At 68.1% G+C, this 22,278-nt stretch overlaps 4 protein-coding genes and 1 long non-coding RNA gene across 6 annotated transcripts; 4 read left to right on the top strand and 1 right to left on the bottom strand.

The window, feature by feature from the left end:
• Nucleotides 1–4,148: 4,148 nt before the first annotated feature.
• On the bottom strand, nt 4,149–6,350 carry TMED4 (transmembrane p24 trafficking protein 4). Its single transcript, XM_084499292.1, has 5 exons — nt 6,181–6,350; nt 5,037–5,137; nt 4,821–4,946; nt 4,572–4,718; nt 4,149–4,485 (listed from the first exon to the last, which is right to left on the bottom strand). The coding sequence occupies exons 1-5, from the start codon at nt 6,320–6,322 to the stop codon at nt 4,336–4,338; spliced, it is 666 nt and encodes a 221-aa protein (XP_084355418.1). The 5' UTR covers nt 6,323–6,350; the 3' UTR covers nt 4,149–4,335.
• Nucleotides 6,351–6,665: 315 nt separating this feature from the next.
• On the top strand, nt 6,666–8,678 carry LOC311424284 (interleukin-1 receptor antagonist protein-like). 2 transcript variants are annotated; one of them, XM_084499294.1, is made up of 5 exons: nt 6,666–6,758; nt 7,051–7,111; nt 7,193–7,281; nt 7,364–7,488; nt 8,183–8,678. In XM_084499294.1, exons 1-5 carry the CDS (start codon nt 6,755–6,757, stop codon nt 8,390–8,392), a joined length of 489 nt encoding a protein of 162 aa, XP_084355420.1. In that variant the 5' UTR covers nt 6,666–6,754; the 3' UTR covers nt 8,393–8,678. The 2 variants fall into 2 exon arrangements, with proteins under 2 accessions (XP_084355420.1, XP_084355419.1); XM_084499293.1 differs by lacking the exon at nt 6,666–6,758 and having other exon boundaries at nt 6,822–7,111.
• A 422-nt stretch (nt 8,679–9,100) lies between these two features.
• Nucleotides 9,101–11,957, top strand: LOC311424277 (interleukin-1 receptor antagonist protein-like). Its single transcript, XM_084499285.1, has 6 exons — nt 9,101–9,577; nt 9,776–9,812; nt 9,918–10,075; nt 10,591–10,761; nt 10,850–10,974; nt 11,670–11,957. The coding sequence occupies exons 1-6, from the start codon at nt 9,403–9,405 to the stop codon at nt 11,877–11,879; spliced, it is 876 nt and encodes a 291-aa protein (XP_084355411.1). The 5' UTR covers nt 9,101–9,402; the 3' UTR covers nt 11,880–11,957.
• On the top strand, nt 11,237–11,649 carry LOC311424307. Its single transcript, XR_014686047.1, has 3 exons — nt 11,237–11,333; nt 11,461–11,475; nt 11,574–11,649. It is a non-coding gene; the product is annotated as an uncharacterized lncRNA (long non-coding RNA).
• Nucleotides 11,958–12,332: 375 nt separating the features above from the next.
• LOC311424402 (uncharacterized protein) lies at nt 12,333–22,179 on the top strand. The gene is made up of 16 exons (XM_084499502.1): nt 12,333–12,358; nt 13,110–15,860; nt 15,947–15,992; nt 16,115–16,443; nt 16,552–16,949; nt 17,704–17,814; nt 17,903–17,983; nt 18,777–18,889; nt 19,119–19,177; nt 19,291–19,380; nt 19,470–19,513; nt 19,601–19,758; nt 20,733–20,973; nt 21,073–21,217; nt 21,310–21,453; nt 21,547–22,179. The coding sequence occupies exons 2-16, from the start codon at nt 13,161–13,163 to the stop codon at nt 21,799–21,801; spliced, it is 4,914 nt and encodes a 1,637-aa protein (XP_084355628.1). The 5' UTR covers nt 12,333–12,358; nt 13,110–13,160; the 3' UTR covers nt 21,802–22,179.
• The last annotated feature ends 99 nt before the right edge of the window (nt 22,180–22,278 follow it).

Below are 22,278 nucleotides of genomic sequence, written 5' to 3'. Positions count from 1 at the left end.
CTCAAAACCCCACAGCGGGTGCAGGCAGCGTGCCCCAAGCCCCCTCCAGTGCCCCGGTGTTCTGTAGGGCTGCGGCCCCCCAGGTTTGGGGAGGAACCCCCCCAGGGTTTGGGGTGGCCCCCCAGGAGGTGCTACACTAGCTTCTTGGCCTCAAAGATGTAGCCCTGCACCGAGCACCCCAAAAAGGCTCATCATCTGCCATAAAGTACTCCAAAAAGCCCCCCACCCCAAAATGCACCTCACACACAGCACCCCAAAAAGGCCCCACCCACCAGAAACTACCCCAAAAAGCCTCCTGACCCCAAAAAGCACCCTGCACAAAGGACCCTAAAGGCCCCTCATCCACAGTAAAATACCCCCTCCCCCAAAAAGCACCCCAAAAAGGCCCCTCATCCACCCTAAAGAAACCCCAAAAGCCCCCCCACTCAATCCCCCCCACCTCCAGCACCCCATTAACCACCAGTTCACACCCAGGGACCCCACAGCCTTTATTGATCCCCAAAAAACACCCCCAAAACCCCAGAGTGGGTGCGGGCAGCGCGCCCCCAGACCCTGGCATTTTGTGGGGGCTGTAGGGCTGTGGCTCTATGGGGTCGGGGGCAGCCCCCTGGGTTTGGGGGAACCCCCCCAGGGTTTGGGGTGGCTACACCAGCTTCTTGGCCCCTGCATGTAACACCCCAAAAAGCCCCCCCCCACCATAAGCTGCCCCAAAAAGCTCCCTACCCCAAAAAGTACCCTGCACACAGCACGCCAAAAAAGCCCTTCATCCACCCTAAAGTATCCCCAAAAGCCCCATACCCCAAGAAGTGCCCCCCAACTCCTCAAAGGCTCCCTCAAAGGCTCCCCATCTACCCTAAAATACCCCCAAAACCACCCTCTCCCCCAAAAATCACCTGAAAAGGCCTTTCATCCACCCCAAAACGCCCCCCACCCCAATCCACCCTACCTCCAACACCCCAATAACCACCAGCTCACGCCCAGGGACCCCACAGCCTTTATTGATCCCAAAAAAAAACCCACAGTGGGTGCAGGCAGCGCGCCCCCAGCCCCCGGCCTTCTGCGGGGGCTGCGGGGCCGCGGCTCCCTGGGCCCGGGGGAACCACCCCAGGATTTGGGGCGGCCCCCCTGGGCTTTGGGGTGTCCCCTCCAGGATTTGGGGTGGGCTACACCAGCTTCTTGGCCTCGAAGTAGCCCTGCACATAAGACCCCAGAAAGGCCCCCACCTGCCATAAACTGCCCCAAAAAGCCCCCCACCCCAAAAAGTACTCTGCACACAGCACGCCAAAAAAGCCCTTTATCTACCCTAAAGTATCCCCAAAAGCCCCATACCCCAAGAAGTGCCCCACAACTCCTCAAAGGCTCCCTCAAAGGCTCCTCACCTACCCTAAAATACTTCAAAAAATCACCCTCTCCCCAAAAATCACCCGAAATGGCCTTCCATCCACCCCAAACCCCCACCACCCCAATCCACCCTACCTCCAACACCCCAATAACCACCAGCTCACGCCCAGGGACCCCACAGCCTCTATTGATCCCAAAAAAACCCACAGTGGGTGCAGGCAGCGCGCCCCCAGCCCCCTCCAGCCCCCTGGCGTTCTGCAGGGCCGTGGCTCCCTGGGCTCGGGGGAACCCCCGAGGTTTGGGATGGCCCCCCTGGGTTTTGGGGTGGCTACACCAGCTTCTTGGCCTCGAAGTAGCCCTGCACGTAACACCCGAGAAAGGCCCCCACCTGCCATAAACTGCCCCAAAAAGCCCCCCACCCCAAAAAGTACCCTGCACACAGCATGCCAAAAAAGCCCTTTACCCACCCTAAAATATCCCCAAAAGCCCCATACCCCAAGAAGTGCCCCCCCAACTCCTCAAAGGCTCCCTCAAAGGCTCCTCATCTACCCTAAAATACTTCGAAAAATCACCCTCTCCCCAAAAATCACCTGAAACGGCCTTCCATCCACCCCAAAACACCCCAAAAAGCCCTCCACCCCAATCCGCACCCCAGCAGCACGCCAAAAAACCACCAGCTCACGCCCAGGGACCCCACAGCCTTTATTGATCCCCCAAAAACCCCCACAGTGGGTGCAGGCAGCGCGCCCCCAGCCCCCCGGCGTTCTGCAGGGGCTGTGGGGCTGCGGCTCCCTGGGCTCAGGGGAACCCCCCTGAGGTTTGGGGCGGCCCCCCTGGGCTTTGGGGTGTCCCCTCCAGGATTTGGGGTGGGCTACACCAGCTTCTTGGCCTCGAAGTAGCCCTGCACATAAGACCCCAGAAAGGCCCCCACCTGCCATAAACTGCCCCAAAAAGCCCCCCACCCCAAAAAGTACTCTGCACACAGCACGCCAAAAAAGCCCTTTATCCACCCTAAAGTATCCCCAAAAGCCCCATACCCCAAGAAGTGCCCCCCCAACTCCTCAAAGGCTCCCTCAAAGGCTCCTCATCTACCCTAAAATACTTCAAAAAAATCACCCTCTCCCCAAAAATCAGCCAAAACGGCCTTCCATCCACCCCAAAACTCTCCAAATAGCCCTCCACCCCAATCCGCACCCCAGCAGCACGCCAAAAAACCACCAGCTCACGCCCAGGGACCCCACAGCCTTTATTGATCCCAAAAAAAACCCCACAGTGGTTGCAGGCAGCGCGCCCCCAGCCCCCCGGCGTTCTGCGGGGGCTGTGGGGCTGCGGCTCCCTGGGCTCAGGGGAACCCCCCTGAGGTTTGGGGCGGCCCCCCTGGGCTTTGGGGTGTCCCCTCCAGGATTTGGGGTGGCTACACCAGCTTCTTGGCCTCAAAGTAGCCCTGCACATAAGACCCCAAAAAGGCCCCCACCTGCCATAAACTGCCCCAAAAAGCCCCCCACCCCAAAAAGTACCCTGCACACAGCACGCCAAAAAAGCCCTTCATCCACCCCAAAGTATCCCCAAAAGCCCCATACCCCAAGAAGTGCCCCCCAACTCCTCAGAGGCTCCCCCCAAAGGCTCCTCATCTACCCTAAAATACCCCCAAAACCACCCTCTCCCCCAAAAATCACCTGAAAAGGCCTTCCATCCACCCCAAAACGCCCCCCACCCCAATCCACCCTACCTCCAACACCCCAATAACCACCAGCTCACGCCCAGGGACCCCACAGACTTTATTGATCCCAAAAAAAACCCCACAGTGGTTGCAGGCAGCGCGCCCCCAGCCCCCTGGCGTTCTGCGGGGGCTGCGGGGCCGCAGCTCCCTGGGCCCGGGGGAACCACCCCGAGGTTTGGGGCGGCCCCCCTGGGCTTTGGGGTGTCCCCTCCAGGATTTGGGGTGGCTACACCAGCTTCTTGGCCTCAAAGTAGCCCTGCACATAAGACCCCAAAAAGGCCCCCACCTGCCATAAACTGCCCCAAAAAGCCCCCCACCCCAAAAAGTACTCTGCACACAGCACACCAAAAAAGCCCTTTATCTACCCTAAAGTATCCCCAAAAGCCCCATACCCCAAGAAGTGCCCCACAACTCCTCAAAGGCTCCCTCAAAGGCTCCTCACCTACCCTAAAATACTTCAAAAAATCACCCTCTCCCCAAAAATCACCCGAAATGGCCTTCCATCCACCCCAAACCCCCTCCACCCCAATCCACCCTACCTCCAACACCCCAATAACCACCAGCTCACGCCCAGGGACCCCACAGCCTCTATTGATCCCAAAAAAACCCACAGTGGGTGCAGGCAGCGCGCCCCCAGCCCCCTCCAGCCCCCTGGCGTTCTGCAGGGCCGTGGCTCCCTGGGCTCGGGGGAACCCCCGAGGTTTGGGATGGCCCCCCTGGGTTTTGGGGTGGCTACACCAGCTTCTTGGCCTCGAAGTAGCCCTGCACGTAACACCCCAGAAAGGCCCCCACCTGCCATAAACTGCCCCAAAAAGCCCCCCACCCCAAAAAGTACCCTGCACACAGCACGCCAAAAAAGCCCTTTACCCACCCTAAAATATCCCCAAAAGCCCCATACCCCAAGAAGTGCCCCCCCAACTCCTCAAAGGCTCCCTCAAAGGCTCCTCATCTACCCTAAAATACTTCGAAAAATCACCCTCTCCCCAAAAATCACCCAAAATGGCCTTCCATCCACCCCAAAACACCCCAAAAAGCCCTCCACCCCAATCCGCACCCCAGCAGCACGCCAAAAAACCACCAGCTCACGCCCAGGGACCCCACAGACTTTATTGATCCCCAAAAAACCCCCACAGTGGGTGCAGGCAGCGCGCCCCCAGCCCCCCGGCGTTCTGCGGGGGCTGCGGGGCCACGGCTCCCTGGGCCCGGGGGAACCACCCCAGGATTTGGGGCGGCCCCCCTGGGCTTTGGGGCGTCCCCTCCAGGATTTGGGGTTCCTACACCAGCTTCTTGGCCTCGAAGAAGCTCTTGAGGTGCCGCATCTGCCAGATGCCGGTGAGGATGAGGATGCCGGTCTGGGCGATGGACCACCAGAGCACGCGCTGGTTGGTGCTCTCGCTCGTCATGCGGAAGCGCTCCTCGCGGTACTGCGGGCCGAGACGGGGGGTTAGCGGGGCGCAGACCCCTCCCCAAAGCCCCGTTTTTGGGGTGCGGTTGTGGGGCGGCCCCTCACCCGCTGGTAGTTCTGCTCCTTCTGGATCTGCTCCACCTGGTCCAGGAGCTGCCGGGCGCGGAGCTGCAGCTCCGTCAGCTTGTCCTTGGCGGCGATCTCGGGGTAGTTGTTGGTGTGCTCGCCCACCTGGATGTCCAGGTGCACCCGCTGCGGGGGGAAACGGGGGGTCAGCGTTTAGGGGGGGACCTCCCCGCGCCCCTCCTGGCACCGTAAGACCCCCCCCGGTATCCCCGGACCCCCCCTCGTTACCAGCTTGCCGCCGGCGAAGAGCGCCATGCGCGTGGAGTTGGAGTGCAGGCAGATCTGGTGCTCGCCCGGCGTGTGCGAGGTGAAGGTGAAGCGGCCCTCGGAGCCGTACTGCCGCGACAGCACCACCTGGGGGGGGGACACAGCCCCACACGTCGTCACCGGCCCCCCCCAAGACCCCCCGAGCCCCCCCTTAACTCCCCCCCCGGTGCTGCCCACCTTGCCGTCGGGGTCCTTCACCTCCACGTGCATGCCCAGCCCCGGCGTGGAGGGCAGGAAGGCCTCGGACTGCTTGTCCCACAGCTGCGTGCGGTAGTTCCCTGCGGGGCGGCGGGTCGGAGCAGGGACGCGGACACCCCCAAAAACCCCCCGACCCCCCCAGAGCTCCCCCGATCCCCCTAGAGCCCCCCCAACACCCCCAGAGTCCCCTCAACCCCCCTAGAGCCCCCCCCATCCCACAGGGGGTCGCCCCCTTTCCTCACCCCATCCCCGGGGGTCTCCCCCTTTCCCCTCCTCATCCCCGGGGGTCTCCCCCGTGTCCCCCCCTGCTCCCCGGGGTCTCTCTCCTCGCCCCCCTCTCCACTCCCTGTGCCCCCCCCGTGGCTACCTCGCTCCCCAGGGGTTTTCCTGTCACCCCCCATCCCCGGGGGTCTCTCCCCCTGTCCCCCCCAGGCTCTCCCCCCCCCACTGGCCCCATTCCCGTGGGTCTCCCCGTTGTCTGTCCCCATTCCCGGGGGTCTCTCTCCTCACCCCCCCTCTATCCCCTGGGGTCCCCCCCCCTTTGCTACCTCTCTCCCCGGGGGTCTCTCCCCCTGCCCTCGCCCATTCCCGGGGGTCTCCCCGCTGCCTCTCCCCGTTCCGGGGCTCTCTCCCCTCGCCCCCCCGACTCCCGGGGGTCTCCCCCCCCTTCCTACTCCGGCCCTTCCCCCTCACGCCCCCTCGGGGTCTCTCCCCCTCTCCCTGCCCCGTTCCCGGGGTCTCTCCGTTGCCCCCTCAGCCCCGGGGCCCTCCCGGGTGCGCGGGGGTCCCTCCTTTTGCCCCCCCCCCATTCCCGGTATTCTCCCCCGGGGGTCTCCCCCCACTCCCGGGGGTCTCTCCCGTTACCGCTTCAGCCCCGAGGCCTCCTCAGCGCCTCGCGGTGCCCCCAGGACCCCCCCCCGCTGCTCCTCCGGTACCCGGGGACCCCCCCCCGGTAACCCGAGGCCCCCCCCGGTAACCTGGGGGCCCCCCCCGGTAACCCAAGGCCCCCCCTTATAACCGAGGCCCCCCCCTCGCCCCTCCCCCATTCCCGGTGCCCCCCCCTCACCCCCGTTGCCCCTCCCCCCCCCCCAAATCCCCCGGTGCCCTCCCCGCCGCCCCGCACCGATGACCATGGTCTCGTCGGGGATCTCCTCGATGAAGCAGCGCTTCTCGGTCTCCCCGATGTGGAAGTAGAGCCCGTGGGCGCCCCAGGCCGCCAGCACCAGGGCGGCCACCGCGGCCCGCAGCCCCCCGCCGCCCGCCATGGCCCTCCCCGGGCCGCCCCCTCCCCGCTGCGCACCGCGCATGCGCCGCCCGCCCCCCTCCCCGCGCACCGCGCATGCGCCGCCCCCCGCGGCGGCCACTCACCGCTCCCCACGCCGCGGCTCCCCCGGCCGCGCGCTGCGCATGCGCCGCCGCCTCCGTGGCGCGCGCCGCCAGGTGGCGCAGCGGGGAGGGCGCCGCGCTCGCAGCGGGGAGGTCGCGGGTTCGATCCCCGCCGCCTCCGCCTCCCTGTGGTTACCCCCCCACCACCTTACTCTGCGTTTTCGTTGTCCCCACGGAGCACCCATGGGTGGGGGGGGTGGGGCGAGCCCTTCGCACCCTGCTGGCAGTGTGGCAACACCCCCGCGTCCTTCCTTCCTTCCTTCCTCCCCCAGCGGGGCAGCGCAGCCGGGGCGGGCGGCGTGGGGCGTCCCATGGGTGAGCGGCACCGGGGCCACCGGGAGGGCGCTGGGGAAGGGGGGGGGAAGCGGAACCGGGAGCGCTTGCAACACCGGCAGCCCCCCACCCCATCCCCGCCTCCGCGGGCTGGCGATTTCGGGAGGGAGCCGCCGAGCCCGCGGGCTATAAAGGCGAGGGGCGGCCTGCCCCACGGCGTGCCCCACAGCCTGCCCCATAGCCAGCCCCATAGCCAGCCCCATGGCCAGCCCCATGGCCAGCCCCATAGCCTGCCCCATAGCGCTCACTCTCACCCTCCTCATCCTCTGTGCAGAGGCCGAAGGCTTGGCGTCGTGCCACGCGCCCACCCTGCAGACCAAGGTCTTCAAGTACCGGTAAGGGGCGGGGGGCACGGAGGGGTCCCGGGGGTGCCGGGGGGTCCCGGTGGGGACATTGGGGTGACGGTGTCCCCGCAGGATCTGGGACATGAACCAGAAGTCGCTGTACCTGCGCAACGACCAGCTGGTGGCCGGGCACCTGCAGGGCGCCAACGCCGCGCTGGAAGGTGAGCGGGGGCTTGGGGACACGCGGGGGGGACGTGGGGGGGGGCTGACGGTGTGACACGTCCCCCCCCGGTGTCCCCACAGAGAAGGTTTTTTGGGTGCCCAACCGCTCCTTCGAGCACGCCCGGCTCCCCGTCATCATGGGCATCCAGAATGGCACCCGCTGCCTCGCCAGCCCCGCCGCCCCCCAGCCCACCCTGAGGCTCGAGGTGACGGATGGGGACACCGTGGGGACACCGTGGGGTTGGGGACACTGTGGGGTTGGGGGCACCGCCGGGATGGGGATAGCCTGGGGATGCCATGGGGATGGGGACACCATGGGGATGGGGACATTGTGGGGATGGGGTAGCGTGGGGACACCATGGAGTTGGGGACACCTTGGGGACACCATGGGGTTGGGGACGTCTTGGGGATGGGGATGCCTTGGGGACAGTGTGGGGATGGGGATGTCAAGAGGAAGGGGACACTGCGGGGATGGGGATAGCATGGGGACACCATGGGGATGGGGACATCTTGGGGATGGGGATGCCTTGGGGACACCATGGGGATGGGGACACCATGGGGACACCATGGGGATGGGGTCACAGTGACAACAGGGACACTGTGGGGACACCACAGGGGTGGGGGCACTGCGGGGCTGGGGACACCATGGGGACAGAGACTCTATGGGGACAAGACCCACGGGGAACACGAGGATGGGGACATAGGGGATGGCACCACCATGGGGACAGGGACAACGTGAGGATGGGGCCACACGGGGAAGGAGGTGACAGAGAGGAGACGGGGACACACCGGGACCACGCTCACGGGGCCGTGCCGGGGGGGTGGTGGCATCGGGGGGGGGGGGTGGGGAGACACCGTCAGCTGGCGCAGCCCCCGCGGTGACACCGGTGACCGCCGCAGGCCGCCAACATCACGGAGCTGCCCCGCGCCGGCGAGGCCTCGGCGCCCTTCACCTTCTTCCGCTCCTACAAGGACGGGCTCTGGCGCTTCGAGTCGGCCGCCAACCCCGGCTGGTTCCTCTGCACCTCGGCGCGGGCACACGAGCCCCTGGGGCTCTCGCGGCACCCCGACGCCAGCCACGTCCTCGACTTCTACTTCCAGCTCTGCTGAGCCCCCCGGGGATGGTGGCACCCCCTGGGGACGGTGACACCCCCCCGGGGACGCTGGCATCCCCCAAGGGACGGTGACATCCCCCCAGGATGGTGACACCCCCCTGGGGACGGTGACATCCCCCTGAGGACACTGGCATACCCCCAGGACGGTGACATCTCCCCAGGATGGTGACACCCCCCGGGGACGATGACATCCCCCTGGGGACAGTGGCACCCCCCCGGGGATGGTGGCACCCCCCCCGAGGACAGTGGCACCCCGGCAATAAAGGCGCTTTGCTCCCCAACATCGCCGTCGCCGTGGGTGGCACTGTGACCCCCCCCCTGTGTCACCGCCCCGGGGTGCCCGGCGTTGCGCCACGGCCTCGGCGGGGACGGGGACGGGGAGTCCCCGGGGTGGGGGTGACGCAGGCGGCGGGGCTGCCCCCGGCGGGGCACGGCCCCTTCCCGTATCCGGCGCTGGCGGACGCCTCCCGCACGGCACGGCCCCCGCCCGCGGCAATGGGAACGGGAACGGGAACGGGAACGGGGACGGGTGGCGGCGTGGGAATGGGGTGGTGTTGGCACGGGAATGGGGTGGCGGCACGGGAATGGGGTGGTGCAGTGAGTGCACGGGGTGCTGGGGATGGGGACCCGGGGGTGTCTGGGGGGGGGCAGGGTGTGTAGGACCATGGGGACAGGGCACAAAGGGCTGTGGGGATGTGGGACATGGGAAAGTGGGGACAGGGCGCATGGGACCCTGGGGACAGGGCATAAAAGACCATGGGGACAGGGCTCAAGGGACCACGGGGCACAAAAAAACAGGGGGCACACGGGACCGTGGGGACAGAGCAAGGGGCAAGGGGCACGACGCACGTGGGGCACTGAGGCCAGCGGGCATGGTCCCGGGGGCACGGGGCACACGGTGCTGCGGGGACAGGGCACAGGGGGCTACGGGGACAGGGCACGGGGGGCTACGGGGACAGCCCACAAGGGACCAAGGGGACAGGGCACAGGGGTCACACCGCGGGGATGCTGCAGGTGAGTGGAGGACGCGGGGCCCGGCCGGCATTTCGCCATCGCGCCGCGTTCGGGCTCATCCCTGGGGCGGGCCCTGTCCCCACACCCTATAAGTGCCACCAGCAGCGGGTGACAACGCAGAGGACACCGCTCCCCGGCAGGTTCTCGGAGACCGACACCTTTGCAGGTAGCGCTCCCGATGGGGACGGGGACGGGGACAGGGACGGGGTTGGGGACGGGGACGGGGTGCTGGCCTGCTGGGACCGGCTCCGGGCAGCGTTCCGGGGCCGTTCACTCTGGAGCCTACTGACAGCGCTGCGGGGCGGTGATGGGGGGAACCTCCCGGCCGGTTCTCCCCAGCGCTGCCCCCCCCTCTCTCGCGCAGGCTCTGCCATGTCCCACGCGTCCGCAGCAGCCCCCAGGTGAGTGGCGGGGGCACAGGGCCACCCGCTCGGGGACCGAGCCGCATGGGGACCGAGCCCCCCGGCGCGGTGTCACCCGTCCTCAGCCCTCTCTCGCTCCTCCAGAGGCGGTGCCAGGAGCCCCCGGAGGTGCCGGGACCATGCCCAGTGCCGGGAGCACCCGCACGGTGTCACCCTGCTGGGGACCTCGGGGGACAGCGGCCCCGTGGAGGCCGTCATCGACCCCGACATGGAGGCCTTGTTCGATGAGTTCCTGGGGAAAGGTAGAGGCTGGGGGACATGCGCCCTGTCCCCATGGTCCCCCAAGAGCCCCATCCCCATGTCCCCTTGTCCCTGTGTCCCCTCCCAACATGCCCGTGATGCCGGCATGTCCCCATGTCCCCTTGTTGTCCCCGATGCCCTTGTCCTCCATCCCCATGTCCCCATTTTGCTTCCTCCCCGTGTCCCCATGTCCCTCCTCCACGTCCCTGTGCTGTCCCCCTGTCCTCCTGACACCCACATCCCCCATCCCTGTGTCCCCTGTCCCCACGTCCCTGGGTCCCTTCCCCACGTGCCCGTGATGCCCACAAGTCCTCGTGTCCCCATGTCCCTACACGTCCCCGGGTCCCTACAAGTCCCCAGACCCCAAAATACCCCCAGACCCCCACACCCCCAAGCCCCTAGATGTCCCCACGTCCCCCCGACACCCAGATCCCCATGACACCCTCACCCCCATCCCCACGCCCTGCGGTCCCCGCACCCCCACGCCACCTCCCCATGTCCCCGCGTCCCCTCGCAGTGAGACCCGAGGTGGAGGAGGGGACGGTGACAATCTCGAGCACGGTGGAGGTCCCGGCGGGGGCGCAGCCCTACCACTACACGCTGCGGGACACGGAGCACAAGGCGCTGTGCCTGCAGGGGGGGCGCCTGGTGGCCCTCAGCCTGCAGGGCGCCAACGACGCCCAGGAAGGTGGGTGCCGGGTGGGTGGGTGCCGGGGAGGGGTCACCCCCACCCATGGGTGCCCCTCGCCCACCCGCTCGCCCCCGTCCCCCCGCAGAAGCCATCAGCGTGGTCCCCAACCGGCACCTGGAGCGCCGGCGCTGCCCCCTCATCGTGGGCATCCGGGGGGGCAGCCAGGCCCTGTCCTGCGGCACCGGCCCCGAGCCCCAGCTCAAGCTGGAGGTGAGCGGGGGGGGGGTCCCCGAGCACCCATGGGAGACAGGGGGGAACACAACGGGGTGGGGTGCCCGTGGGGGTGATGGGGGTGGGGGTAGGTGGAGGTGGAGGAGACTGGGGGGGGTGGAACCAAGAGGTGGGGGGGTGGGGAGGTGGGGGGGTGGCACCCCAAGGTGGGGGCACCCCAAGGTGGTGGCACGCTAAAGTGGGGTCAACCCCAAGGTGGGGTCACCCCAAGGTTTTGTCAGTCCAAGGTGGTGGCACCTGGAGGTGGGGGTTTCTGGGATGGTGTCACCCCAAGGTGTTGTCACCCTAAGGTGGTGTCACCCCAAGATAGGGGCACCCTAAGGTGGTGGCACCCCAAGGTGGTGTCACCCTAAGGTGCTGTCACCCCAAGATAGGGGCGCCCTAAGGTGGTGGCACCCCAAGGTGTGGGTTCCTGGGATGGTGTCACCCCAAGGTGGTGTCACCCCAAGCTGGTGTCACCCCAAGGTGGTGGCACCCCTGGTGGTGGTGACATCTGGAGGTGGGGGTTCCTGGGATGGTGTCACCCTAAGGTGCTGTCACCCCAAGGTGCTGTCACCCCAAGCTGGTGGCACCCCAAGGGGGGGGTTCCTGGGACGCCGCCACCCCTTGGCGCTGCCACCCAGAGGCTGAGGGTGTCCCCGGGGTGCTGGTGACACTCGGTGACACCCCCGCAGGAGGTGGGGGTGCTGGACCTGTTCCGTGCGGGGGACCGCGCCATGCCCTGCACCTTCTACAAGACGTTCGGGGGCTCCACGCACACCTTCGAGGCGGCCGCCTTCCCCGGCCACTTCCTCAGCACCACCCCGCGGCCCGGCGAGGAGCTGGGCCTGGCCCCCGCGGCCACCCCGGACGCCATCACCTCCTTCTACCTGCGCCGCAAGTGACCGGGGGGGGGCACCCATGGGTGGGGGTGGGGGTGGGGATGGGGATGGACTCCGGGGGGAATAAAGGTGCTGGCTGCAGCGGCTGGTGTGTGGTGTGAGTCTGTGGGGCAGGATCAGGCCTCCTGTGGGGCAGGATCAGGACCCAGGTTAGGTTGGGATCGAGCCCCCCATGGCTCAGGATCAGTCAGGATCCAGGTGTGGGTCAGGATCAGGCCCCTGTGGGGTCAGGACCAGGCCCCATGTTTCAGGCTCAGCCCCCAGTGCTCAGCACCCCCCCCACGGTGGCTCAGCACCAGACCCAGTGCCAGGATCAGGCCCCCCCACCCCGCCCCCTTCAGGACCACGCCCACAACGGGCGTGGTCTCCAGACAGGGGGCGTGGCCTTGCGTGTGCCCCCTGCCCCACCCACCCGAGGGGCGGTGGAGGAAGGGGCGGGGCCAGCCGTGGCCACGCCCCCGCGCCGCGCGCCGGCCGTGCCGGTAAGGGGAGGGGGAGCGGGGGGGGGGGAGCAGGAGCCGGGAGCCCCCCCCCCCCCACCCCCCCCCACGCCCCCTCCCCAAATTTCCCCCCCCAAATCCCCCCCACGCCCCTCGGCTCCCCCCCTTCCCCCCCCGCCCCCCGTGGGTGCCCCGTGGGTGGGGGACGTTGGGTGTGGGGGGGGGCACCTGCAGGGACCCCCCCCCGTAGTGCCCCCCCCCCACGTGGGGGTGGGCACCCACGCGCGATTTTGGGGACCCCCCCCAAAAAAACACACCGGAAGCACCCGCTGGGGGGGCAGGGGGGCAGGGAGACCACCCCCACCCCCCCCTTGGGGTCCCCACCCTTGGGTGCGGCTTGGGGGGGGCACCCACGGGGACACGCGTGGGTAGGGGGGGAAAAGGGTGGGGGGTGGGGAGGGGCAGGGCGTGGGTGCCCCCCACCCGCGGCTCCCCCCGGGGGCTGCTGTGGGGCAGGGGGCGTGGGGCAGGGGGCGTGGGGGGGGGACACGAGTGGGGGGGGACACGCGTGGGGTTGAGGGGGGGGCGTGGGGGGGGGCACGGGGCTTCCTCCCTCCCATCCCCCCCTTCCTGCCCCGGTAGCGGGGCCGGAAGCCGGCGGGCGGTGACGTGGGTGACACGGGGACGGCGTGGGGCGCGCTGGGGGGGCCCCGGCACCCGGCCCCCCCCCGGCACCCAACGCCCCCCCCCCCCCCCCCCACCCCCATTAACGGGGCTCCCCCTCTCCCCCCAGGTCAGCCCCACGGCCATGGGGGGGCCGCGGTGAGGCCGCCGAGGCCGCGGGATGGAGCCGGGGGGCGGCCGCCCCCCCGGTGCGCTGGCGGCGCAGGACGCCATCGTCTTCTCCGACGCCCCCCCCCCGGCCCCCGGCACCCCTGGGCCCCCCCTGCCCGCCCCCGCCGACGTCTTCTGGGCCAGCCTGGTGCAGGCCCAGCTCTGCGTCTGGGACCTGCAGGGGGCCATCGATGGGGACACCGGTGGCACCCATGGTGGTGGCACCCATGGTGGTGGTGGCACCGGTGCCGGTGGTGGTGGCACCCACGGGTCCGACCCCGGTCCCCAGGGGGGCTCTCAGCAGCGCGTCTCCACCCATGGGACCTCCTCCTCTGAGCCTGTCCCCGTGTATGGGAGCGCCCCGGCCGGCCGCGTGGGCACCCATGGGTGCTCCTCGCCCCCGAGCACCCTGATGGAGCAGCCGAGCTGCGGGGCTGCCTGTGAGAGCTTCACACCCGTGGGTGTGGGTGGGAGCACCTCACACGAGCACATGGGCACCCATGGGACCACTGTGGCCACCCATGGGACCACCTCCTCCGAGTCCATCTTCACCTATGGGAGCACTTCTCAGGAGCATGTGGGCACCCATGGGACCACCACCTCCGAATCCATCTTCATGTATGGGAGCACTTCGTATGAGCATGGGGGCACCCATGGGACCACCCCCTCCAAGCCCACCTTCACCTATGGGAGCACCTTGTCCGAGCCCATGGCCACCCACGGGACCACCTCCTCTGAGCCCATCTTCATGTACGGGACCACCCCACACGAGCCCGTGGCCACCCATGGGACCACCACCTCCGAGCCCACCCCCGCGTCCAGGAGCACCCCACACGAGCCCACCCACGGGACCATCTCGCCCCACTCCTTACCCATGGGTGGGGGCATCTCCTGTGAGCACCCACCGCCCGCTGGGACCGCGTCACCCATGGGTGGCTGCTTCTCCTACAAGGACGTGGCCCTGGGTGCAGGATTCTGGCAGGAGCCCCGTGGGTGCGGGGCCGTGGACAGGAGCATCTCGCACGAGCACGTGCCCACCTTCGGGACCATCGCACCCAAACCCGTGCCCACCCATGGGACCACGTCCTGGGCGCGCGTCCCAGCAGATGGAAGCACCTGGAACAAACCCGCGCCCCCAGATGGGACCACGTTGAGCAAGGCCTCGCCCGTGGGGGACACCAACGTGTGGGAGCGTGGCGGTGGGAACACCTCGAGCATGGCGTGGGAGCCTCCTCCAGCGGGTGGCACCGCGGTGACCAAGGCCATGCCCATGGGTGACACCAGCTCATGGGATCATGTCCCAGCCCATGGCACCACCTGGACCAAGTCCATGGCCATGGGTGGATCCATGGCATGGGAGCACGTCCCAGAAGATGGGAACATCTCCACCAAGTCCATGGCCATGGGTGGCACCACGGTGACCACGTCTGTTCCCAAGGAGGACACCAGCTCATGGGGGCACGTCCCAGCCGATGGGAACACCTTGACCAAGTCCACGCCGATGGATGGCACCATGTCATGGGAGCTTGTGCCAACGGATGGGAGCATCTCGACCGAGTCCATGCCCACGGGGGGCACCACGGTGACCGCGTCTGTTCCCAAGGAGGACACCAGCTCATGGGGGCACGTCCCAACAGATGGCACCATGATGACCAAGTCAACGCCTGCAGATGGGAACATCTCATGGGATCATGATGTTCCAACGGATGGGAGCATCTCGACCGAGTCCATGCCCACGGGGGGCACCATGGTGACCGCGTCTATTCCCAAGAATGACACCATCTCATGGGGGCACGTCCCAGCCGATGGGACCACCTTGACCAAGTCAATGCCCTCAGATGGGAACACCTCGACCAAGTCCATGCCAATGGATGGCACCATGTCATGGGAGCTTGTGCCAACGGATGGGAGCATCTCGACCGAGTCAATGCTCATGGATGGCACCACGGTGACCGCGTCTGTTCCCAAGGAGGACACCAGCTCATGGGAGCGTGTCCTAACAGATGGCACCATGATGACCAAGTCAATGCCCACGGATGGGAACATCTCATGGGATCATGATGCTCCAACAGATGGGAACATCTCGACCGAGTCCATGCCCATGGGTGGCACCACATTGACCACGTCTATTCCCAAGGAGGACACCATCTCATGGGGGCACGTCCCCACAGATGGCACCATGATGACCAAGCCAACGCCCGCAGATGGGAACATCTCGACCAAGGCCGTCCCCACGGGTGGCACAATCTCATGGCAGCACGACCCAACCCATGGGACCATCTCCACCAAGTCCATGGCCACGGGTTGGAGAATCTCGCCCGATCCCACCACCGCGGATGGGAGCGTCTCACCCAGCCCCATGGCCGGGACCTCCTGGCCCAACCCCACGGCCACGGATGGGACCTTCTCCCCCAAGCCCACCCCCGCGGATGCCACCACCCCCCAGGACCCCGCGCCCACCGACGCCACCGTCTCGCCCCGTCCCCCGGTCCCCAAACGGAGCGAGGAGGAGGAAGAGGAGGAGGAAGAGGAGGAGGAGGAGGACAACGAGGAGGATGAAGATGAGGAGGAGGAGGAGGAGGAGGAGCCCCTCTTCCACACCAACCCCCTCTTCTGCGGCCGGGCCCCCCCCTACAGGCCCCACCTGCCCCCCCTGCGCATCACGGAGCTGGACATCGCGGGCGCCCCCACCATGGGGGGCACCCAGGAGGTAGGGGGGGGGTGCGGGTGTTGGGGGGGGCACCCCAAAACTTCCCCCCCCCCATCCCTGTGCCCACCCAGCTCTGTCCTCGGCAGGTCGCGGTGGCCACGGGGGGGGGCGGCGCCAGCCCCGTGGAGCAGGGTGAGTGCGGGGACCCCCAGCCCCTTTTACTGGGGGGGGGGGTCGGGGAGGGGGGGGCGATGCTGAAGGGACCCCCCCTCCCCATACGCCCCCCCCCCCCCTTTTGTCTTCTCCCACCCCAGGCCTGGCGCTCTCTGGCCCCCCGGACCTGACCCCAGGGGGGGGGCTCCAGGACCCCCCCCCAGAACCCCCAGGAGGGGGGGACCCGGCCCCCCCCAGCCCCGAACGCCCCCCAGATTTGGCACCAGCGGGGGGGGAGCGGGGCCCCCCCAGCCTCTTACACCCCCTGGATCTGCCCCCCCCCAGCTTCCCAGCACCCCCAGACCTGCCCCCCCCCAGCCCCCCACCCCCCTTGGATCTGCCCCCCCCCAGCCCCCCAGCCCCCCCAGCCCTTCCCCCCAAAAGCTCCCCAGCACCCCTTGACCTGCCCGCCCCCTCAGCACCCCCAGACGTGCCCCCCCCCAGCCCCCCAGCCCCCCCAAAGCTGCCCCCCAAAACCCCCCCACCCCCCCTGGTCCTGCCCCCCCCCAGCCCCCCAACCTCCCCATATCCCCCCCAGGGTGGGGGGCACCACCTCCCCCCCCACCCCCCACCCCCCCCGGCTTCCCCCCCCCAATATCCCCAGCCAGGGGGGCACCAGCCCCCCCCCTTCCCCCTTAACCTCCCCTCGACCCCCCCAGCTTTGCCCCGGGGGGGGCACCAGGAGCTCCCCCCCAGCCCCCGGACCCCCCCAATCCCCTCCCCAACCTCTGCCCGGCCGCCACGGGGACCCCCAGGGCCGGGGGGTGCCAGGGGGCTGTGGGGGGCCCCCCCCACATCGGGGGGTCACTGTGCCCGTGGGGGGGCCGTGGAGCAGGGCCCTGAGCCCCCCCCCACCTCCCCACACCCCGACACGGAGGAGCTGCCCCCTGAGAGCGCCCAGGAGCCCCCGCCGGACCCCCCCGCCAGCACCCATGGGTGAGGGACCCCAGCACCCCGAGTTCCTTGGGCCCCCCCCGTCCCCATAACCCCCCCCATCTGTCTGTCTGTCCCCCAGCCCTCCACCCGTCCGTCTGTCCCCCCCCAATCCCCCCTCATCCCCCCCACCCCTCCGACCCCCCCAGCTCCACCCACCCCATGACCCCCCCTATTGCCCCTCCTGACCCCCCCCATTTCCCTCCTGACCCCCCATGTCCCCCCCGACCCCCTCGACCCCCGTGACCCCCCCATGACCCCCCCATGTCCCCCCCGTGTCCCCTCCTGACCCTCCCCATTTCCCCCCTGACCCCCCCCGTCCCCTCTGACCCCCCCATGTCCCCTCCCCGAGCCCCTGTGACCTCCCCTGACCCCCCCTGTGTCCCCTCCTGACCCTCCCCAACCCCCCCCGTTCCCCCCTGACCCCATGTCCCCCCCGACTCCCGTGACCCCCCCGTGACCCCTCCCATGACCCCCCCATGACCCCTCCCTGACCCCCCCATGTCCCCTCCTGACCCCCCCATGACCCCTCCCTGACCCCCCCGTGTCCCCCCATGACCCCCCCGTGTCCCCTCCTGACCCCCCCATGACCCCCCCATTTCCCCCCTGACCCCCCCATGTACCCCCCATGACCCCCCCATGTTCCCCCTAACCCCCCCGTGTCCCCCCATGACCCCCCCATGTCCCCTCCTGACCCCCCCATTTCCCCCCTGACCCCCCCATGTCCCCTCCTGACCCCCCCATGTCCCCCCCCCAGGTGCCAGCCGGGGGGGCCGGGGTCCCGCGGGGACGCTCAGCGCCTGGCCGCCCGCCTCTTCCACCTCGACGGCTTCAAGAGGTCCCAGGTGGCCCCGTTCCTCCGCAAAAAGTAGGGGGGGGGTCTGGGGGGGCACGGGGGGGGCGTCCTGGGGTCGGGGACCCCCCCAAATGGCCTCACACCGCGCCCCCCCCCCCAGCAATGAGTTCAGCAGCCTGGTGGCACAGGAGTACCTGCAGCTCTTCCAGTTCGGGGGGCAGGCGCTGGACCGGGCGCTCCGGTAAATTTGGGGGGGGGGAGACCCCCGGGGACCCCCCCCAGGTGATGGGGGAGGTCTTGGGGGGGGGCAGCAGGGGGAGGGAGTTTGGGGATGGGGAGGAAGTGGGGGGGGGCGATGGGGTTGGGGGGGGTTGGGGGGGCTGGGGGGGCACGTTTGGGGGGTTGGGGGCTGGGGGGGTGGATTTGGGGTTCAGAGGGATGGATTTGGGGGGGGGGTTGGGGGCAGGGGGGTGAGATTTTGGGTCCAAGGGAAGCAAATTTAGGGGGTTTTGGGGTCTGGAGGGTCAGATTTGGGGGGTTGGGATCTGAGGGGGGGATTTGGGGTTCAGAGGGATGGATTTGGGGGGTTGGGGGCTTGGGGGGCAGATTTGGGGTCTTTCGGGGTCGGGGGGGGGCAGCTTCTTGTGCTGTGGGGTCCAGGGGTCACCTTTGGGGTCTCCTGCGCTCATCAGAGGCAGATTTGGGAGATTTGGGGGCCAGAGAGGCAGATTGGGGTGCGATAGAGTCGAGGGGGGGGGGCAGATTTGAGGTCCAAGGAGGCAGATGTAGGGGGCTTGGGGGACAAATTTGGGGGGTTTTGGGGTCACTGAAGGCAGATTTGGGGGGGGGGCAAAATCTGGGGGGGTTCTGGGGGCCCAGGGAGCACCTTTGGGGTCCGGGCCCCCAAATTTGGGATCTGCCGGGATGCGGGGCCGCAGCATCAGGGGAAGGGGGGTGGGGGGGTGTCCCATTTTGGGGGGGGGGGTCCCTGTGAGCAACCCCCCACCCCAAACCCCCCTCCCACCCCCCCCCAGGACCTTCCTGCAGGCGCTGGTGCTGACGGGCGAGACGCAGGAGCGCGAGCGCATCCTGGGCCACTTCTCCCGGCGCTTCCATCACTGCAACCCCGGCGCCTTCCCCTCGCCCGGTGAGACCCCCCCCGCCCCACAGGACCCCCCCCACCCCACGGGACCCCCCCACAACCCCCACAACCCCTTCACATCCCCCAGCCCCCTCCCCGTGCCTCAGTTTCCCCCCTTGGCACCCATCCGGGCACCCCTAAATCTTGCAGATGGGTGCCTTTTTTTTTTTTTTTTTTTTGGGGGGGGCACCCCTATTTTTATTTTTTTTTAACCCCCCCGTGTCCCCCCCCCCAGACGCCGTGCACACGCTGACCTGTGCCATCATGCTGCTCAACACGGACCTGCACGGGCCGGTGAGCTGAATTTGGGGGGGGGGACACAGATGCGTGGTGACACCCCCAGCAATTTTGGGGTGCTGGAGGGGGGGGGCACGCACCCACCCCCCCACCCTGACCCCCCCCCACAGCGCCTCGGCCGTGCCATGACCAGCAGCGAGTTCGTGGCCAACCTGAGCGGGATGATGGACGGGCAGGACTTCCCCAAGGAGATGCTGAAGGTAACGGGGTGGGGAGGGGGCACTAAGGGTGAGGGGGGGGGCACCCCACAGCAGCCCCCACCCCAAAATCTGCTGCCCCCCCCCCCCAGGCGCTGTACAACTCCATCCGCACCGAGAAGCTGGAGTGGGCGGCGTGAGTATAGGGGTGCGGGGACCCTAAATTTGGGGGAGGGGGGGTGTTTGGGGTCGGGGACGCCCGGTGACGCTGCTCGCACCCCAGGGATGAAGAGGAGGAGGAGGAGGAGCCCGGGGGGGGCCCCGCGCCCCCCCGGAAAAGCAGCACCTCCCTGGTGGAGCTGCCGCGCCAGGACGGTGCCACCACGTACCGCCGGGGCTGGCTGGCGCGAAAGGTGCTGGCCGAGGCCGACGGCAAGAAAGGTGAGAGCTGGGGGGGGATTTGGGGTGCCGGGGGGGCTGGCAGGGGGATTTGGGGGCTGGGGAGCAGGTTTGGGGGGTTTGGGGAACGGGGAGAGGATTTGGGGTCCAACGGAACAGGTTTGGGGTGTTCCGGGGAGCGGGTTTGGGGTTTAAGGGGAGCAGATTTGGGGTGTTTTGGGGTCTGGGGAGCAGATTTGGGGTGTTCTGAAGTCCAGATTTGGGGTCCAAGGAACCAGATTTAGGGTGTTTGAGGGTGCAGGGAGAAGATTTGGGAGTCCAAGGGAACGTATTTAGGGTACTTTGGGGTTTGGGCAACAGATTTGGGGTGTTCTGAGGTTCAGATTTAAGGTCCAAGGGGACCAGATTTGGGGCGTTTGGGGATCTGGGGAGCTGCTTGGGGTTTAAGGGGCTCAGATTTGGGGTGCTTGTAGGATCACATTTAGGGTCTAAGGCGAGCAGATTTAGGGTGCTTGGGAGGGGTCTGGGGACTAAATTTGGGGTGTATTGAGGTCCAGATTTAGGGTCCATGGGACCAGATTTGGGATGTTTTGGGGCCTGAGGGGACCGATTTGTTGTGTTTTGGAGTCTTGAAGCAGATTTGGGGAGGTTTTGGGTCTGGGGAGCTGATACAGCATCCAAGGTGTCCAGATTTGGGGTCTTCTGGGGTCTAGGGAAGCATATTTAGGGAGTCAGAGAGGCACGTTTGGGGTTTGCTGGGATCTAGGGGGGGAAAGATTTGGGATGATTTGGTGCCGGGGCAGATTTGGGGTATTCTGAAGACTGGAGGGGGGCAAATTTAGGGTGTTTTGGGTACTGAAGAGGCAGCTTTGGGGCCCATAAGGACAATTATGGGAACCCCTGGCAGCTTCGGGGCCTGTCACATGGGGAGGGGGAATAGGACGCAAATTTTGGGTCTCTCAGGGGGTGCCCCCCCCAGACCCCAAACCTCACCCCCCACCCCCCTCCCTTGGCAGCGCCCTGGGGCCGGCGGGGCTGGAAGCCCTTCCAGACGGTGCTGAAGGGGACGCTGCTCTACTTCCTCAAAGCGGGGACCCCTCGGCGGGGCTCCGAGCCCCCCGGGACCCCCCCGGCGGAGGCCGAGGAGCCCCTGGGGGTGCACCACGCCTTGGCCGAGCGCGCCAGCAAATACACCAAGCGCCCCCACGTCTTCCGCCTGCAGACGGCCGACCAGCGCGTCCTCCTCTTCCAGGCCCCGTGAGCGCGGGGACAACGCGGGGACAAGGCTGGGGAGGGGGCGGTGGTGGCACTGACCCCCCCGCCCCAATTTTTGTCTCCTGCCCTCCCAACCCCCAGGAGCGAGGAGGAGATGTCCTCCTGGATCTCCCGCATCAACCTGGCGGCCGCCCTCCTCTCCTCGCCCCCTTTCCCCGCCGCCGTGGGCTCCCAGCGCCGCTTCGCCCGGCCCATCCTGCCCGCTGCCCCCAGCCGCAGCCCCCCGGTGAGCCGCGGGGACCAGCTGGGGACCCCCAAAAATTAAAAATCGGGGACCCCCAACGCCTCATTAACCCCCCTCCACCTCGGTCCCTGCAGGAGGAGCAGCACCGAGCCCACGAGGAGTGGATGGAGCGCGTGGCCCAGGAGCTCTTCGAGCACCAGCGCAACCTCCCCGAGAAACGGGGCCGAGCCCGAGACCTGGACGAGTACCGGGTGAAGAAGGAATACCTGCTGTACGAGGTGGGGGCGCACGGAACGGGGCGGGGGGGTCATAGGTATGGGGGGGGGGGCACAGGGCTCACCCCCACCCACGTTTTCTTTCTTGGTGCGCAGAGGCGCCGCTACGAGACCTACGTGCAGGTGCTGGAGACCTGGATCAACTCCGGCGCCCAGGACCTGGAGGGCTGGGAAGCGCAGGCGGGGGCCGTGGCGGCCCCCCCGGAGCCCCCCAACCTCACCAAGGCTCACTCCAGCCCCTCGCTGGCCCCCGAAAACGCCCCCCCGGCCGGCGTCCGGGTGAAGCGCAACATCTCCGAGCGCCGCACCGTGCGCAAAGTCATCCCCAAGCGCAACAAGAACCTGCTGTGACGGGGTCAGGGACCCCCCCCTTCCTTTTTGGGGGATCCCCCCTTTCTTTTTTGACCCCCCCCACCTATTTAGGGCTTAAGGGGACCCCTCCCCACTTTGGGGCTGCCCTCCCCAACTTTGGGGCTGCCCCCCGACCGCGGTACGAGGGTCCTCGGGGCACCGCCGGCAACAAGGGGGTGCCCCCCACCCAGGATCGAGGACTCAAACTCAGGGAGACCCCCCCCGTGTCCCCGGGGGAGGACATGGGGGGCTTGGGGGGGGGCCTGGCCCCCCCTCCCCAGCTTGGCTGCCTTGCCCCCCAGCTGTGCGCCCGCTGCCTGCTGCTGCCGGACACGTCGTCTCGGGGAGACGGCGCCGTGCAATAAACGTGTGTCACACCCCCGCCTCCTGTCCCCGTGTGTCCCCCCCCGGCCCCACGGGGACATGCAGCCCCGGGGGGGGGTCCTCAGGTCCTGGGGGGAGTCATCGAGGTGACAG

Source organism: Aythya ferina (assembly GCF_964211825.1).
Source record: "Aythya ferina genome assembly, chromosome: 27".
NCBI classification, from domain to species: Eukaryota; Metazoa; Chordata; class Aves; order Anseriformes; family Anatidae; genus Aythya; species Aythya ferina.
The sequence above is the reverse complement of the archived record's forward strand: the minus strand, read 5'-3'. Positions and strand labels throughout refer to the sequence as shown.

What these genes read in the sequence shown, in the direction of transcription:
- TMED4 (XM_084499292.1), bottom strand. Translation starts at nt 6,322, where the DNA reads ATGGCGGGCGGCGGGGGGCTGCGGGCCGCGGTGGCCGCCCTGGTGCTG. An exon ending in TGAAGGACCCCGACGGCAAG is followed by an intron (nt 4,947 to 5,036) that starts GTGGGCAGCACC and finishes TCCCCCCCCCAG; the next exon opens with GTGGTGCTGTCGCGGCAGTA. An exon ending in AGGAGCAGAACTACCAGCGG is followed by an intron (nt 4,486 to 4,571) that starts GTGAGGGGCCGC and finishes CTCGGCCCGCAG; the next exon opens with TACCGCGAGGAGCGCTTCCG.
- LOC311424284 (XM_084499293.1), top strand. Translation starts at nt 6,978, where the DNA reads ATGGCCAGCCCCATGGCCAGCCCCATAGCCTGCCCCATAGCGCTCACT. An exon ending in ACCAAGGTCTTCAAGTACCG is followed by an intron (nt 7,112 to 7,192) that starts GTAAGGGGCGGG and finishes GTGTCCCCGCAG; the next exon opens with GATCTGGGACATGAACCAGA. An exon ending in AGCCCACCCTGAGGCTCGAG is followed by an intron (nt 7,489 to 8,182) that starts GTGACGGATGGG and finishes TGACCGCCGCAG; the next exon opens with GCCGCCAACATCACGGAGCT.
- LOC311424277 (XM_084499285.1), top strand. Translation starts at nt 9,403, where the DNA reads ATGCTGCAGGTGAGTGGAGGACGCGGGGCCCGGCCGGCATTTCGCCAT. An exon ending in CGATGAGTTCCTGGGGAAAG is followed by an intron (nt 10,076 to 10,590) that starts GTAGAGGCTGGG and finishes GTCCCCTCGCAG; the next exon opens with TGAGACCCGAGGTGGAGGAG. An exon ending in AGCCCCAGCTCAAGCTGGAG is followed by an intron (nt 10,975 to 11,669) that starts GTGAGCGGGGGG and finishes ACACCCCCGCAG; the next exon opens with GAGGTGGGGGTGCTGGACCT.
- LOC311424402 (XM_084499502.1), top strand. Translation starts at nt 13,161, where the DNA reads ATGGAGCCGGGGGGCGGCCGCCCCCCCGGTGCGCTGGCGGCGCAGGAC. An exon ending in CGCCAGCCCCGTGGAGCAGG is followed by an intron (nt 15,993 to 16,114) that starts GTGAGTGCGGGG and finishes CTCCCACCCCAG; the next exon opens with GCCTGGCGCTCTCTGGCCCC. An exon ending in CCCCCCGCCAGCACCCATGG is followed by an intron (nt 16,950 to 17,703) that starts GTGAGGGACCCC and finishes TCCCCCCCCCAG; the next exon opens with GTGCCAGCCGGGGGGGCCGG.